Source organism: Urocampus carinirostris, chromosome 13 (genome assembly GCF_059441175.1).
Source record: "Urocampus carinirostris isolate Australia breed hairy pipefish chromosome 13, RoL_Ucar_1.0, whole genome shotgun sequence".
Classification (NCBI taxonomy): Eukaryota; Metazoa; Chordata; class Actinopteri; order Syngnathiformes; family Syngnathidae; genus Urocampus; species Urocampus carinirostris.
This window is the reverse complement of record NC_142361.1, coordinates 9,727,948-9,741,720: the sequence shown is the minus strand read 5'-3', so window position 1 is coordinate 9,741,720 and position 13,773 is coordinate 9,727,948. Positions and strand designations below refer to the sequence as shown.

The 13,773-nt window shown below is 38.9% G+C and overlaps 1 protein-coding gene and 1 pseudogene across 2 annotated transcripts; both read right to left on the bottom strand.

Moving 5' to 3' along the window:
• Positions 1-3,380: 3,380 nt before the first annotated feature.
• Positions 3,381-12,607, bottom strand: LOC148353690 (tumor necrosis factor receptor superfamily member 6-like). 2 transcript variants are annotated; one of them, XM_088351183.1, is made up of 10 exons: positions 12,496-12,607; positions 12,164-12,261; positions 10,611-10,748; positions 10,409-10,529; positions 7,244-7,314; positions 7,081-7,173; positions 6,926-6,972; positions 6,454-6,472; positions 5,458-5,682; positions 3,381-3,876 (listed from the first exon to the last, which is right to left on the bottom strand). In XM_088351183.1, the coding sequence occupies exons 1-10, from the start codon at positions 12,552-12,554 to the stop codon at positions 3,842-3,844; spliced, it is 906 nt and encodes a 301-aa protein (XP_088207309.1). In that variant the 5' UTR covers positions 12,555-12,607; the 3' UTR covers positions 3,381-3,841. The 2 variants fall into 2 exon arrangements, with proteins under 2 accessions (XP_088207309.1, XP_088207308.1); XM_088351182.1 differs by having other exon boundaries at positions 3,381-5,682.
• On the bottom strand, positions 9,670-9,811 carry LOC148353691 (U2 spliceosomal RNA; annotated as a pseudogene).
• Positions 12,608-13,773: the final 1,166 nt, after the last annotated feature.

The following is a 13,773-nucleotide window of genomic DNA, read 5'->3' as shown; positions in this document are numbered from 1 at the left end:
ATTTTTTACTATTCTGTATTTGTAAATATTTTACTCTCCTGGATTTACTACACTCACGTTTGTAAGACCGTTATTGAACGTTATGGCTGCAAGAGAACTTAGGTGAGCTATGCGACTTTATATTTTCCCGGTATCTTGTTTTAGAACGATCTTGATGTTTCTGTGATGAGTCTATTTTTAAACTAAATTCAATTCAAAGTGTTGTCATATGCACAGTAAAGAACACCGTTTCCCTGCACAATAAAATTACACACAGTTGCCAGCAAAAAATAAAATGGAAACTAAGAAATGTTTGGCATTTCTTGAATCCCAAGACTTTAACCTTCTGAAAGATATTTGGAACGATGCATTTGAGTGATTGGTGACATCGTACAGACACTGTTTCCGTACATGTCTGAGACACGTATTTGCTTCTTTGCAAGCTTTCGGAATGTTAAGGGGGTAATAAGTTTGACTGAACTATCTGACAGTTTTGTCGACGTTCCCATTGTAGCACCATATAATCCGGTGCGCCTTATGTATGGAAAATATAGGACCAAAAACTATTTTTTGGGGGTGCGCCCTATAACCCGGTGCACCTTATAGTGTGGAAAATACAGTACATAGAACATTAAATGCCACAGTGTGTACTATTTGACCACTAGATGGCAATGTGTTGCCAGGTACAAGCGAGGGCCAGTACAGTATAACAGTGCCACAGTGCACAACGTGGCAGTTTGGGATTAAACATGGCGGAGACTTCAACGAGGATTCCTCTGTTTAAAAGACATGGGATTTTTATAAAAATTAACACTGGTGTGGTAGTTCATGTATTTTTGCCTTGTATTCATATCCATGTTTTTTTTTTCCTAAATGAAAGTATGTTGTACCACTAAGAGGTACTAGATATTGCAGATTTTCTTAAGTATTAAATAATTTTATACATTTTACTATTAAGGATTTTATACAAGTTACATTTATTGAATGCAATGAAGATTTTTCACAGAGAAGGCCAAAGTTCAATGACAGGTCACGCTGTTCCGGTGCGAATGTTTTGTGTAGTTCTGTTGATAACAGGACTCTGACGGAGAAGGCCGGACGCGGGAGGCCAGGCACTGATTTGATAATCACTCGGGGTCCAGACATCGAGGAGACAAGGTGGAGCCCACATGGGCTTTTCCTGATGCGCCCATGGGAGGAGCCGACACGCCAGCTTGGGAGAAAGACGTGGGTTGAGAGAAGATCGGAGAAAATCGAGAGGGACGATCGAGAGAGAGAGGCTGGACGAAGACTAATTCGTCTAATTCGGCTAATTCGATGGAGTTCACTTAGTTAAATAGTTTAAGAAATGAAATCTGCCCCCATGTGGAAATGCCGGTCTCTTGTCTGTCTTTTCACAAAAATAAACTAGAATGCATTTTTAGGTGAATGAAGGTTATGTATAACAGGACTCTGACGGAGAAGGCCAGACGCGGGAGGCCAGGCACTGATTTGATAATCACTCGGGGTCCAGACATCGAGGAGACAAGATGGAGCCCACATGGGCTTTTCCTGATGCGCCCATGGGAGGAGCCGACACGCCAGCTTGGGAGAAAGACGTGGGTTGAGAGAAAATCGGAGAAGATCGAGAGGGACAATCGAGAGAGAGAGGCTGGACGAAGACTAATTCGACTAATTCGATGGAGTTCACTTAGTTAGATACTTTAAGAAATTAAATCTGCCCCCATGTGGAAATGCCGGTCTCTTGTCCGTCCTTTCACAAAAATAAACTAGAATGCATTTTTAGGTGAATGAAGGTTATGTTTGGTTAATGGAGTCAGATAACGAATTCGAACAATTTGGTAAACGATACATTTTTAATAGTTTATTTCCTAACAGTATATTAAATATCACTTATACATTGGGAATGTCTATTCTATTTAATGATTCAACCAAGAACGGTCAGATTTTTATAATAAATAAAACTACATCCGGTTCATCATTAAATCGGCATAGCAATAAAACAATTTACGTTTTAATGTTTGACCTTATCTTATAAATGAAGTCCATGTAGCTCGACATTTGAATGAAAACATCAAAAATTAATTCTCTGTTATGACAAAGGATTATGCAACGAGTTGTTAGCTTGCTAATCCGTCCATCCATTATCTGCAACGCTTATCCTCAGTAGGGTCGCGGGGGTGCTGGAGTCCATCCCAGCTATCTTTGGGCAGTGGGGCAGGGGACACCCCGAACTGGTTGCCAGCCTCTTATTTTATTGTTTAAGGCTGTGGTTTTACGATAAGGATGCACGATTAACTGAAATCGAATCGATATCGCGATGTGACTTAGTGTGATTAGCGTAAAACACTCATGTGTGAGTGTTTTTTAATGCAGGTCACATAAAATGTGAATTAAAAGCAAAATTCATTGTTTCTAAACAATTTAGTAAAATTCATAACATTTAGCATGTTGGTTTCAGATCAGGTGATGATGTAATGGTGGCCTGTGTAGTCCTTTGAGACATCTTGTGATTAAAAACAAATGTGATTTTGGTTGGTGGGATCCCCTAACCACTAGGGTTGTAGGGGCACTATTTCCTATGGCGTGTCTTGGGCAAGTACAACCTGGTGCCGCCCAGCCCTCTCCAGGCTAACATATATTTCCACAAGGTCTCGAACCAGGTACCTTTGGTGTGTAAGGTGAATGTGCTTACCGCTGCACTACAGAAACATAACTCATCTTGTGTAGAGTAAAATATCATTCAATGGGATTTTTTTCAGGGTTTTTAACAGTTGCAGGTCATTTTGACCTGAGGACAACAGGAGGGTTAGGTACTCACATATTTTTAAAAAGCACAACAAATTCACTCTTCTTTTAAAATAAAAAATCACATTGAAATTGCAATACTGGTATGAAAAATTGCAATTTGTTTTTCACTTCAAATTCAATCCGCCCTTGTTTGCGCCCAATCAGAATCCTTGGTCTGACTATCACCCTCTGCCATGAGGCAAGAGAATTTCGTGCTTCAGTGCATCAGCGCAGTAATGCGTTAAATACTAATATATTAATAACATTCATATGTGAAAATTCGGCAATTTTGTTATAAAAAAAATCTAAAAATAGTGAACGAGAAAGAACTTTAACACTTAATAAATATAACCACTTAATATATTTTTAATATTACAATAATATATATATAAAGATATATTACATTTTACCTTACCGCCGCACGGTCCTCTACTAACTGCACTTAACTGGTAAAAACAAGTTTTGAAACCATTTCACTTGAACGACTAAAAATTAAACAATTAGTTGTATCAAATCGTTTTCCAGTTTTGTCCATACCTTGTTCATTTTGGCTTCCCACTTTATCGTGGATATACTTTTTGATAATGATTGAATAATAAATATAAGAACTGTACTTTCAAATATTTATTTGTGTACTTTATGACAATACACGAAGCAGTGCAGCATTTTGTGAACTTCTGTTAAAAACAAGATTGTCATAACCCTCATAAAACATCTGTTGAAACATGTTTACTGAAAGAAAATATTTTGAGAAATAACGGAAATAATACAGTGATTACATTTACTCTCCTTAAAGCAACAGATACATACAGGAAATACAGGATATAGTTTTCAAAACACAAACATTCTTTTTATATACACTTATAAATACCATGAATTATTCACCTGATTTAGACAATAAAGGTCGGAGTATATTCTCAATAGGTTGCAAGAGAGGCACTGGAAACCAAGAAAGCCATAATAAAATACAGAATGTTTAGGAATTGAAAACAAGAAAAGTTTGGTGCAATGCACACAGGGCAGGGGTCAGCAACAAGCGGCTCTGGCGCTCCACAAGCTCCCTGGGACGTTTTCAAAAATGTTTGATAAAGGAAAATGATAAAGTTTCTGTAGAAGGACAGACATGGAACAAACATTCTTAATACTTTACAATGCATTATACTTATACACACTTTAGATAGAAAAGATAGATCAGATAGATATAGACGGACAGACAGACAGACAGACAGATGGATAGATAGAAAAAAGGTAGAATATTTCAAAGTAAATAACAAAAAGACGCCACAAACCATGGTTAAAAAACTAATAAGTAAATCATTTAGTGTAAACAACAATAAAAAATATCCCCCACCGTGTAAACCTTTCATTCTAATTGATTGCAACAAAAATTCAAGTCTTTTCAATGGTAAGCCTATTTTCTTTTAATGTTAGTTCATCTTTTTTTAAACATGCATATTCAGTAATCCCTCGCTACTTAAAGCATCGAGTATTGATGGTTCACTGCCTCGCAGATTTTGAATTGTCTTTATTGTCATTGATTTGAACATATCGTGCACTGTGTTCTGAGCATGGTATCACGAGAGGCAGGTTGTATGTGTGTTTGTGTGTTGGGTGGTGGTGACTGTGACAGGCTATTGTATGCTGTAAGTCAAAAAGTGGGACAGGCGCACAACTCAACGTGTCCACAAAAAACAAACTCGGAAGCATGGCGACAGCTAGCATTTAGAAGCTCATTACATTTCATCAATTAAAATTCATCAACTAAATCGGAGTCTGAGGAAAGACAGAAGAGCGCAAAAGGAATAGTGATCACTAGCGGGTGCTCCATGGATTGTTATCAGGTACTGGAAGGGATTGAGGCGGTGTCCGGAAAGAAGGCAAGAGTGAGGTTGCATGTTTGGCATACTGCTACGGCTAAGCTACGTAACAACCTTCACAACTACAGGTAGGATCTTAGGCCCAAATTTCAGGCCGGGTTCGAGCTTAAAATGTCAATCAGTATGTCGAGCCGGTTGGGCTTCTCTCACAGTTTTTTTTTTCCTTCGTGGAGGATCGGCCAGAGTAAAACTTTGTGTTTACTTTGGCAGCAAACTAAAGCGTCGGGTTTATTTCTGGCTCGTTTATCAAATCGAGCTAATCCGTCGGGTATGGGCGAGTTCGGGTTTATATACCCGCGACACAGGTCGGGCTGATTTTTATACACGATCATACCTCTACTAACAATATACCCCTGTGGAGCCTATATCTCATCAATGCCAGGACCATTACCTGTGAATTGGATGACCTGGAGCTACAACCACCGCTTTGAGAGAGTTGTATTTTAACCATCGCGGAGATCTGCCTCAACTCAAGGATAGAGGATGCTAGAGTGCAGATAGCCAGACGCTCTACAATCACTTTTTTGCACTGAGAGGAAAATTCTCAAATTTTGTTTACCTTTGTATGATGACAAAAATAATAATCCATTAACCTGATCTAAAGTTGTTATTTTGTTACAGTCGTATACTCTCAGTCGGTAAGGACGTCATCTCGAAGTGAGTTTTATGAAGGTGCGACGCTACGTCAGGGATTTTAACTTTTGGCGGGGGTTCTGGTCCCCATTCACTGTGATAACCGAGGGATGACTGTATATTCAATTTCGAGATAAAACAGTCATCACTGTCTGTGCTTTGTAGTTTTGCCTCATACCCTGCAGGATTTCTATCAACTTGATCATGGCGTCCATGCCCTGCGCCTGCACAAAAACCCAGAGCAGCTGCAACGTTTGCTCCTGGCTGTCATGCTCGTGGTCCAGCTGGCAACTTTCAATCGTGACAGAGTTGATCCCGCTTCGCAATGCAACGCTGGACATGGTCTTCCACCCGAGCACTGCTGCAATTTCAGGCAGGTACTGCGAAGGGTCCGTCCTGGGTACTAAAGACAAATTTTGAAAAAGTAGTATTTGTTGAGGAATGTGGAAAAGTTTGAGTATAATGTAGAAAAGGTCTGGGGTGGGCAAATGTTTTGAGTTGCGGGCCTCATTGGGTTGTAAAATTTGGCAAAAGGGCCAGGAGGAAAAAAAAAGAAGCTTTTATTTTTGTATTTACTGATACAGTCTCAAATTTGTTGCCTCTGCAACGCAAAAGAGAATTTAAACTGATTCATCTAATATATATATATATATATATATACACATCTATATTTCCCTATTTTTCGGGAGGTGGGGGTTGGCGATTTTTTTGCACATACCATTGAGGCAAAAAAAAAAAAAGCGAGTGAAAAAAAAAAAAAAAGACAAGTCTTTTTAGAATAGCCGTGACCATATGCATCTATAAATAAACAGACATGTAGACATTTCCATGTTATTTTTCTTTTCGTACATAAATAATTTAATCAAATTGGTTTTGAAAAACCCGTAATTAAAGTAGAGTAATAAATGATATTATTAATGAATTCTATCATCTACACATTATTTAAATTCATGATGAAAATAGCAAGTAAAGAAAAAGCCAGCAATTTGAATGTTGGGGACACTGGGGACAAGAGTGACACCAAATAAACAGATTTTCATTAGTCAATTTTGTTTTTTTTAACCATTTTAAACATATAATTATTATATTTTTAACATTTTTGTTTGCCAGGCTGTATATGATTCGCGGGCTGTGGTTTGCCCACCCTTGAGAAAGGCACATTTATGTTACTTACTGCTTATCTGCTTCAACTCCTATAACAAAAAAACAACAAAAAGAGGTCAACAAAATGGCTGCATATTGCTCTATTTCCATAATTTTCTGTATCAATATATAAACATAGCCATTCAAATTACTTAATGGGACTGTGTATATTATTTACTGAATGCTAACTGTAAAAAAAAAAACTTTATTCATCAATTAGCATTTATTTTTCACAAAATGAGCCTCTCCTAAAGGGACCGGACATAATTGTCGGCCATCCTTCTGCTACAGGTACCCAAAATTCTCAAAAAAGCTGAGGAAAATCACGAGAAACGGTGCGTTTCGGTCACTTTGAGTCACCTTAGTTTTAATTTTTTCCTGTGGTTTGGAGCACTCATTTTTTGTTGCAATACAGCAACATCGAATTGTCAAATAATACACACCGTCCCTTGAAATCAGTCACACCGGGTTTCCCCTGGGTTCACGGAAATGACAGCACTTACGAAATCACACGTGGTTGGAATGCTCGAACTATGGTGGTTGGTCCACCCTGATGAGTCAAATCATTACACACACACAAACAAAAAAACTTTTTTTAAATGATAACAAATTTGATAATAAATAGGTCCAATCATTGTGCACTACTGGAAATACTCACGCTTGTTCCTGTTGCTCCTGATGAAAAAACCCACCACAATTGCTGTGATGACTGCACAGACAACTGGGAGGATAGCCCAGATGTGGGTTCTGTCTGAAGATAATGAATCACAACAATATGTATGACCCAAACACATGACACATCAAAATGTGTCCAACCATACTTTCCAACTTGGCATTGCACACAGTGTCTTTGGTGTCTGTGCAGGCCTCTTTGACGCCTTCTATACCGCACCTGTTGCCACAAAAAAACTAAAATCTTAAGACCGGTGTTAGAAATATGACCTAACACAGTGGCTCTTCTACAAAAGAGATACTCTAGTAACGAGAAATTTGAGATGCGAGATGTGTTTCGCGCAAAAATCATACCTGACATACGAAAGAAGATCCAAGTATGAAGATTTCCAGATGATACTACAGGAGTGCTTAAGACCGCTCAGTATTAGCTCGTCCCAGTTAGCAACGGTGTTTCTCGTCATACAGACCTAAACCCTGCTCATGTTGTTTTTCTGATCACTTGGCCTATGTATCATCAATGGTGCTCCCTCACTCCTCCACTACCTCCACGCATACCAACAACTTTCTCAATGATAGGTGCTCATCACGAGCTCACATTTCTTTTGGTTAATACCATCTTATTTATTTTATTGCAGTACTTTATTTTATGTTTAATCACGGCATTAGCTCAGGAGGTAGAGGGCTCGTCTTGGGATCAAGAGGTCGTAGGTTTGATTCCCGGCTCCTCCGTGTTATATGTCGAAGTATCCTTGGGCAAGACACTGAATCCCTAATGCCCCTGATAGAGAGTAGTTGCCTTACATGGCTGACGTTGCTATCGGTTAGTTAGTGGAAAGTAAAAGGAAAAAGTGTGAGCACATTGTAGAGCGTTTTGGGAGGTCTTCATTGACTTGAAAAGCGCTATATAAATGCAGACCATCTATTTCAGGGGTCGGGAACCTATGGCTCGCGAGCCATATATGGCTCTTTCTATGAATATCTATGGCTCAGAGACAAATTTGATTGCATGCAAAATTTCTCCATCCTATTCGAAACTTGAGTTGTTCGTCCTATTCAGGTACACGCAAAGCCAATCCAGAGCTAAGCGTCAGCGTTACTTTGCAGTATATATAGAGCACGTTTTCACTACAATTTACAGTCAAGGTGTCACACAAAAAAGGGGGGAAAAAAACTCGTTTTGGCTGTACAACGCTAAAGAATCCTTTATATAAAAGTTCACTATATAATCTGTGTTCAGTGTTCAGATACCTTATGATGAATCCACAGAACACACTGTAAATACGCCAAAACACCGGAAGAGAACTTAGTCTTTTGATTGGGTGAGTGGGAGGGATGGGTGGAGCCATGCAAAAAGCGCAAGCACTCCCTCCCATCTCTCGCCCTACGCCATCTGCGCCAAAAGTGAGCTCATCAGGCTCCCTATTTGCAGAATGTTGTGATGTTTTTACACAATAACAACTTGCATCTGGTAACGTCATATCGTCACGTCATATTGTCAAATATAAAAAAATTGTGACTATGCTTGATGGCTGTGTTTTGCTGCTGTTGGTGTCGGTGGATTTGTTCAGACCGAGGACAATCGACTTTGGCCTGGACGGATCTATTGACACTAACAAAGATGTTATATAATGAAATTGTGAATATGTTTGATTTTCGAGAAGGTTTGTTCAAACCTCACTTTGTGTTTGCTGTTAAAAACGTAATATTGGAATATAATATTGTGAATGTGCTTAATTGCTGTTGAGATTGTCATGATTGTTTTCTGTTTTTAGTGTCAATAAATTTGTTCAAACCAAAAAAAAATGTATGAAAAAAAGGGTCAAAAGGAGTTTAACCGATCTTGAGTAATTGCAAGAAAGAGACAATTTTAAAGTGGTATGTTTGTTGATTTTGGGACAGGGGCTCTGGCATTATTCTCTTTTCATAATTTTTTATCAAATCATCAAAAATAAATGTGCTGAAGACTAAGCTTTTGTCTCGGGTGCGGGTTTAGCAATTTTGTAAATTTGTCTCATAATATATGGTGTGGCTCTTTCCCAAAATAAAATTAATATTTTTTGCTTTTATGGCTCTTTGAGTCAAAAAGGTTCCCGACCCCTGATCTATTTGAATGGGTTTTTAGTTATCAGGAATATGTATTTTATAGCTATTTAAGGTTAACTTGGATGATTTTGGGAGGTCGGGAACAGATTAATTTGTTTTCAGTTATTTCTTATGAGCAAAATTCATTTGCGATATGAAATATGCTCGATCCGGGAACAAATTCATCTCGTGGGAGGAAGGCCACCGTTTTGTAAACCAATGGTCGGCAACCTATCTGTATCACAAAACAGTGTAATGTCTGACAATATTCTATCAGCCTTGCCTATCAAAAACTTTAGTAATAACAGCAAGAATAAAAATAGCAACAATAATGTGGTTTTTAAGGGTTATTGATCTATCTTCGTTATTCATTATCCATTATCCGTAATCGGTCAGTTCATAATACGCTACAAAGCCAAGGAGCCGGGACTCTTACTCTCAGCCAAAAGGCTAAGCTAAGGTCCTAGCCCTAAAGCCTTGCTGCGATCATGGCGAATGCACTGTTCCCGGAGGTACTGCAATACCGGGCCGATGCGTGGAGTGGACAGAGCAAGCTCTTATTCCATCTCCAGAATGCAAAAAGGAGCTCTCAAGTAAAAGGCCAAGCTAAGGACCTAGCATGGCCAAGCTAAGGACCTAGCATCAAAGCCAGCCTAAATCCACTGTGTTATTACTAGACCACTAGGGATCTAAAAGAATTCGATTTGATCTCTTTATCTCATCATCACACTGTCTTTACTCACAGTACCACGTTGTCTTGCCTTTTTATCACGAAGGTGCACATGATTGGTCAATCATCGTGCAACGCTGTTTTGGCTGAACTAAGCCCCATAATCCTCTATTATGGTGCAACGATGTACAATGTTGGACTTATTCCTAAAATGCTCCATTATGACCAAAACAAAATCGTACGATTGACCAATAGTGTGATGATGAGATCAAATTGAATGCATTTTCCTATTTCATCAAGGACGCTCTTGGTGCTGTGATCCAGGTTCGGTTCCCTTGGCATCAAATATTAATAAAATGCAATAGGCGGTGGTTCAACCATTGTATATATGGTAATTTATCACCATAAAACCTCACAAACCTTGAGGGTTTTTTTTTAGGTATAAAAAAAATTGTGTATATAAAACGAATGAATACGGCACAAGCAAAAAGCAAGGTGACTACCCACGGTTCGCGGCCCAGTGGTTGCCGACCACTGTTGTAAATGTTTATCGACTTACTCTGTACAAGAACTGCAAAGTTTGCAGTCTTGATAGTTGCCACTGATGCAATAGTGATTCGTTTTGCACCGGCACTTGGCGTCACGGGCACGGGTACACGGCGTCTCCACTTCCAGGTTGGCTACCAAGGAATTATGTTGGGATTAATTGTTGAAAAATTGTCAGCTAAGGTTTGAAACATGATTTTTGTAGTCAAGTATACCGTTGAGGTGTGAGCAGGATGTGCAACCTTTGCAGGTGCTGTCTTGATTTGGGTGGCTGTTGTACGTGCCGGGCTCACACGGCTCGCATTGCCCATCTGACGGATCAGCAGCAGTGCAGTGCTTCTGCAGACGCTGCCCTGAACAGAATAGACTTTTGTTGGAGTACAGGGGTCCTGAACCTTTGCTCACTCAAAGAGCCATGAAAGCAAGATATTTTGATCTGTTTTTCAAGAGCGAGCCACACCTCATATTTAAAGAAAAAAAATCAGCAAAACTGATAAACCAGTTCTCCAGATTAAAGCTAATTCTTCAGCGTAGTTTATTTCACTGTGTGGCATTTGATGATTTGATAACATTTATATAATAACAATAATGCCAGAGCCTGTGTCTCATATCAATAAAAATATTCCATAATATCTGTCTCCCTCTCGCAGTTACAGTGTTGAGGCTCCTTTGAAACGTCATTTTTGTAAAAATAATGGTTACAAGGTGTGAGCAAGGTTCTTTTGTAAAAATGTCACAAAATACTGCCAACGAGGATACCGACATTCAGTATTTACCCTCAGCGCAGACAGCGCCTAGCAAAAGAAAAAAGAGTGTGTGCATTGCTCTGCCCATCCCTACTGCTCACCCACTCAAATTGTTCTGGGTGCTTTGCTGGCATTTTGAGGTGTTTACAGTTTGTTCTGAGTGTTTTCATCATCAAATGTTTCAGCATTGAACATGCATTGTATAAGGAGACCCATATAAATAATTAGTGATGTACAGCCCATGCTTTGATAGTGTGACACATTGACTGTAAACTGTAGATAAAAATGTGCCCTATGTATACTGGATCTTACCATTTATCATCGTAGCATTGTTTTAGCTCCGCATGTAATACAAATACCGTCGCTCACGCATTAAATGAAACGACCGTGAAAATTTGCAATTGCTTACAATTTTGTCCTTAAGCCAGATGTACTCATGAAAAGAGCCATATCTGGCTCGCGAGCCAGATGTACTCATGAAAAGAGCGATATCTGGCTCGCGAGCCAGATGTACTCATGAATAGAGCCATATCTTGCTCGCGAGCCAGATGTACTCATGAAAAGCGCCATATCTGGCTTGCGAGCCACAGGTTCCCAACCCCTGTTATTATAGATTGGTTAATGTGCAGGTGACATTTTACAACTGAGTAAAGGAATTGTCAGTGGTAACCAAAAAGGTTGGGCATACACTGTGTTGAGACGTTTTTAAAATCATATTTTTTTATATTATTAGAGATGTGTGACTACCGATACCAATTATCTTTATCTATTTCGGATACTAGCTTTATTTTCCCCAAGGTTAGTTCACAGATGTTGACCTGGAGAGGGATGGGCGCCACCAGGCTATTCTTCCCCAAGACACACCACAGGAATAGTGCCCCTACGACACTAGTGGTTAGGGGATCCAAACCAACCAACTATCCAACCAAGTTCACATAATTTGTAATGCACAAACCGTTCATGCTTAACTTTCCTCAATCTAAAAAGCGAAGTTGTTATAAGTCGTGCGTTCGTTTGTTTACCTATAGCACACAGGCAACAGGTTGTTGTGTCATGTTGGTAAACTCCGTCAACACACTGGGGGGATGCCCTTCTCTTTTGCAGTGACGCGTCGCTGCTTCTGTCGTGCAGGAAAATCAAAACGTGAGCTGAAGCGACTCTCATTTCGATCGCTCAACGCCAAAGAAAGTAAAAACCATACACAAACAAAATAAAACGTGAGTTTTGCTGGTGCAGACACAGTTCACTCAAAATTAGCATTCGCGCAGGTAAAAACGGGTGGGCGAGTATAAACAACACCTGGCACGTCCAGTTGCTAAAAAACGAAAATCAAATGTGTCAAACGATTACTTACAGCGTTAAATGGGAAAAGATGAAAAAACAAGCAATTGACGAAGAATAAGGCGACTTCATGTTCTTTAACTTAAAGCGAAACTACCTGCCTGTCAGATAAACTTCCTCTACGCATGTGCGAAAAACCTTCAGTTGGAGACCGACTCAATAATACCCATTGCAAAAAAATATTTGTTTTGGATGTTATTTAAGACTCGAATGAACGCAATTAAGTTAAATTTGAATTCCAGTTGCACTTTAGAATATTCACTTACTTTTCAAAATGGTTAAAAAGTTTTTGCTTGCAATCTTTATTTTGTCCGCTAGAGGGTGACCTTATACAATGGAATGTGATAACTTTGACAACCGTGTGTATATATATATACCGGTATATATATATATAGCCCACACGCACACACAAAAAAAAATTTAAACCACTCACCAATCAAACGTAAACGTGTCGAGTTTATATTCCATGGACGACAGAAAGTGGCATAATACAATTAATAAAATGACCATTTAATTAACACAATTTGGCTTCCATGCTATTCAGATGCTAGGGAGGAATAGTCACTATTTCCAAAAGAGCACATTAAAACGTTAAAAATGTTATGTAATGTTTTCCCGACTGTGTTTTAAGTAATCACATACTTATCAACTTAGATGTTTTGTCTGACATTTTGAAGTTTTTTTATCATTTCAAATTGTCTACGCCGTTCGAAAAATTTTGTACGAGAAAAAAAGAAACTGCTACGTATAATAAGCGACACTTAATTGACTGCAAGTGAGAATCAAGAGAGAAGATGAACTAATTTTTGTTATTTCTTGGTAAATAAGATAAACTTGTTTCACAAATTACCTTTCTGCATAGTCTGTCTTGATGTTAGTAAATGGGAGCTGCGGAAATTGCAATCAATAATAAAAAGAGCATCTGGCTGAGGTTGACAAGTATAATAATAATAATAATAATTTCTTATGTATTGTCATTCTTTGTAAGAACAAAATGTCGATACACCTGACCCGTTATAGCGAGCCGATGCAGCCGCAGCCAACAGAGGGCGCCGCCATTTTACCAATGTTATAAGTTTTAGGTATGACTCGGCCAAGGCGCGAACCAGCGACCTCCCAGTCTCAAAGCAGGCGCCTTACCATCTAGGCTACTGAGCTGGTATGTGAAGTTGTCTAGCTTATATTAAGATGTAAAGGTGGGTTATTCACATTGTTCAAAAGAAAAATAAAACATTGAAAATGTAGTGTAATATTCGTATAATGGTGTTTAGTAATCATAAGTGGAATTCCT

Bases quoted from the DNA above. Each gene is read 5' to 3' on its own strand.
- LOC148353690 (XM_088351182.1), bottom strand. From the start codon at position 12,554: ATGAAGTCGCCTTATTCTTCGTCAATTGCTTGTTTTTTCATCTTTTCC. The intron at 7,315-10,408 runs GTAAGTCGATAA...TTGTGGCAACAG, and splicing joins CTTTGCAGTTCTTGTACAGA to GTGCGGTATAGAAGGCGTCA. The intron at 6,973-7,080 runs GTGAGTATTTCC...TTGACTCATCAG, and splicing joins CAGGAGCAACAGGAACAAGC to GGTGGACCAACCACCATAGT.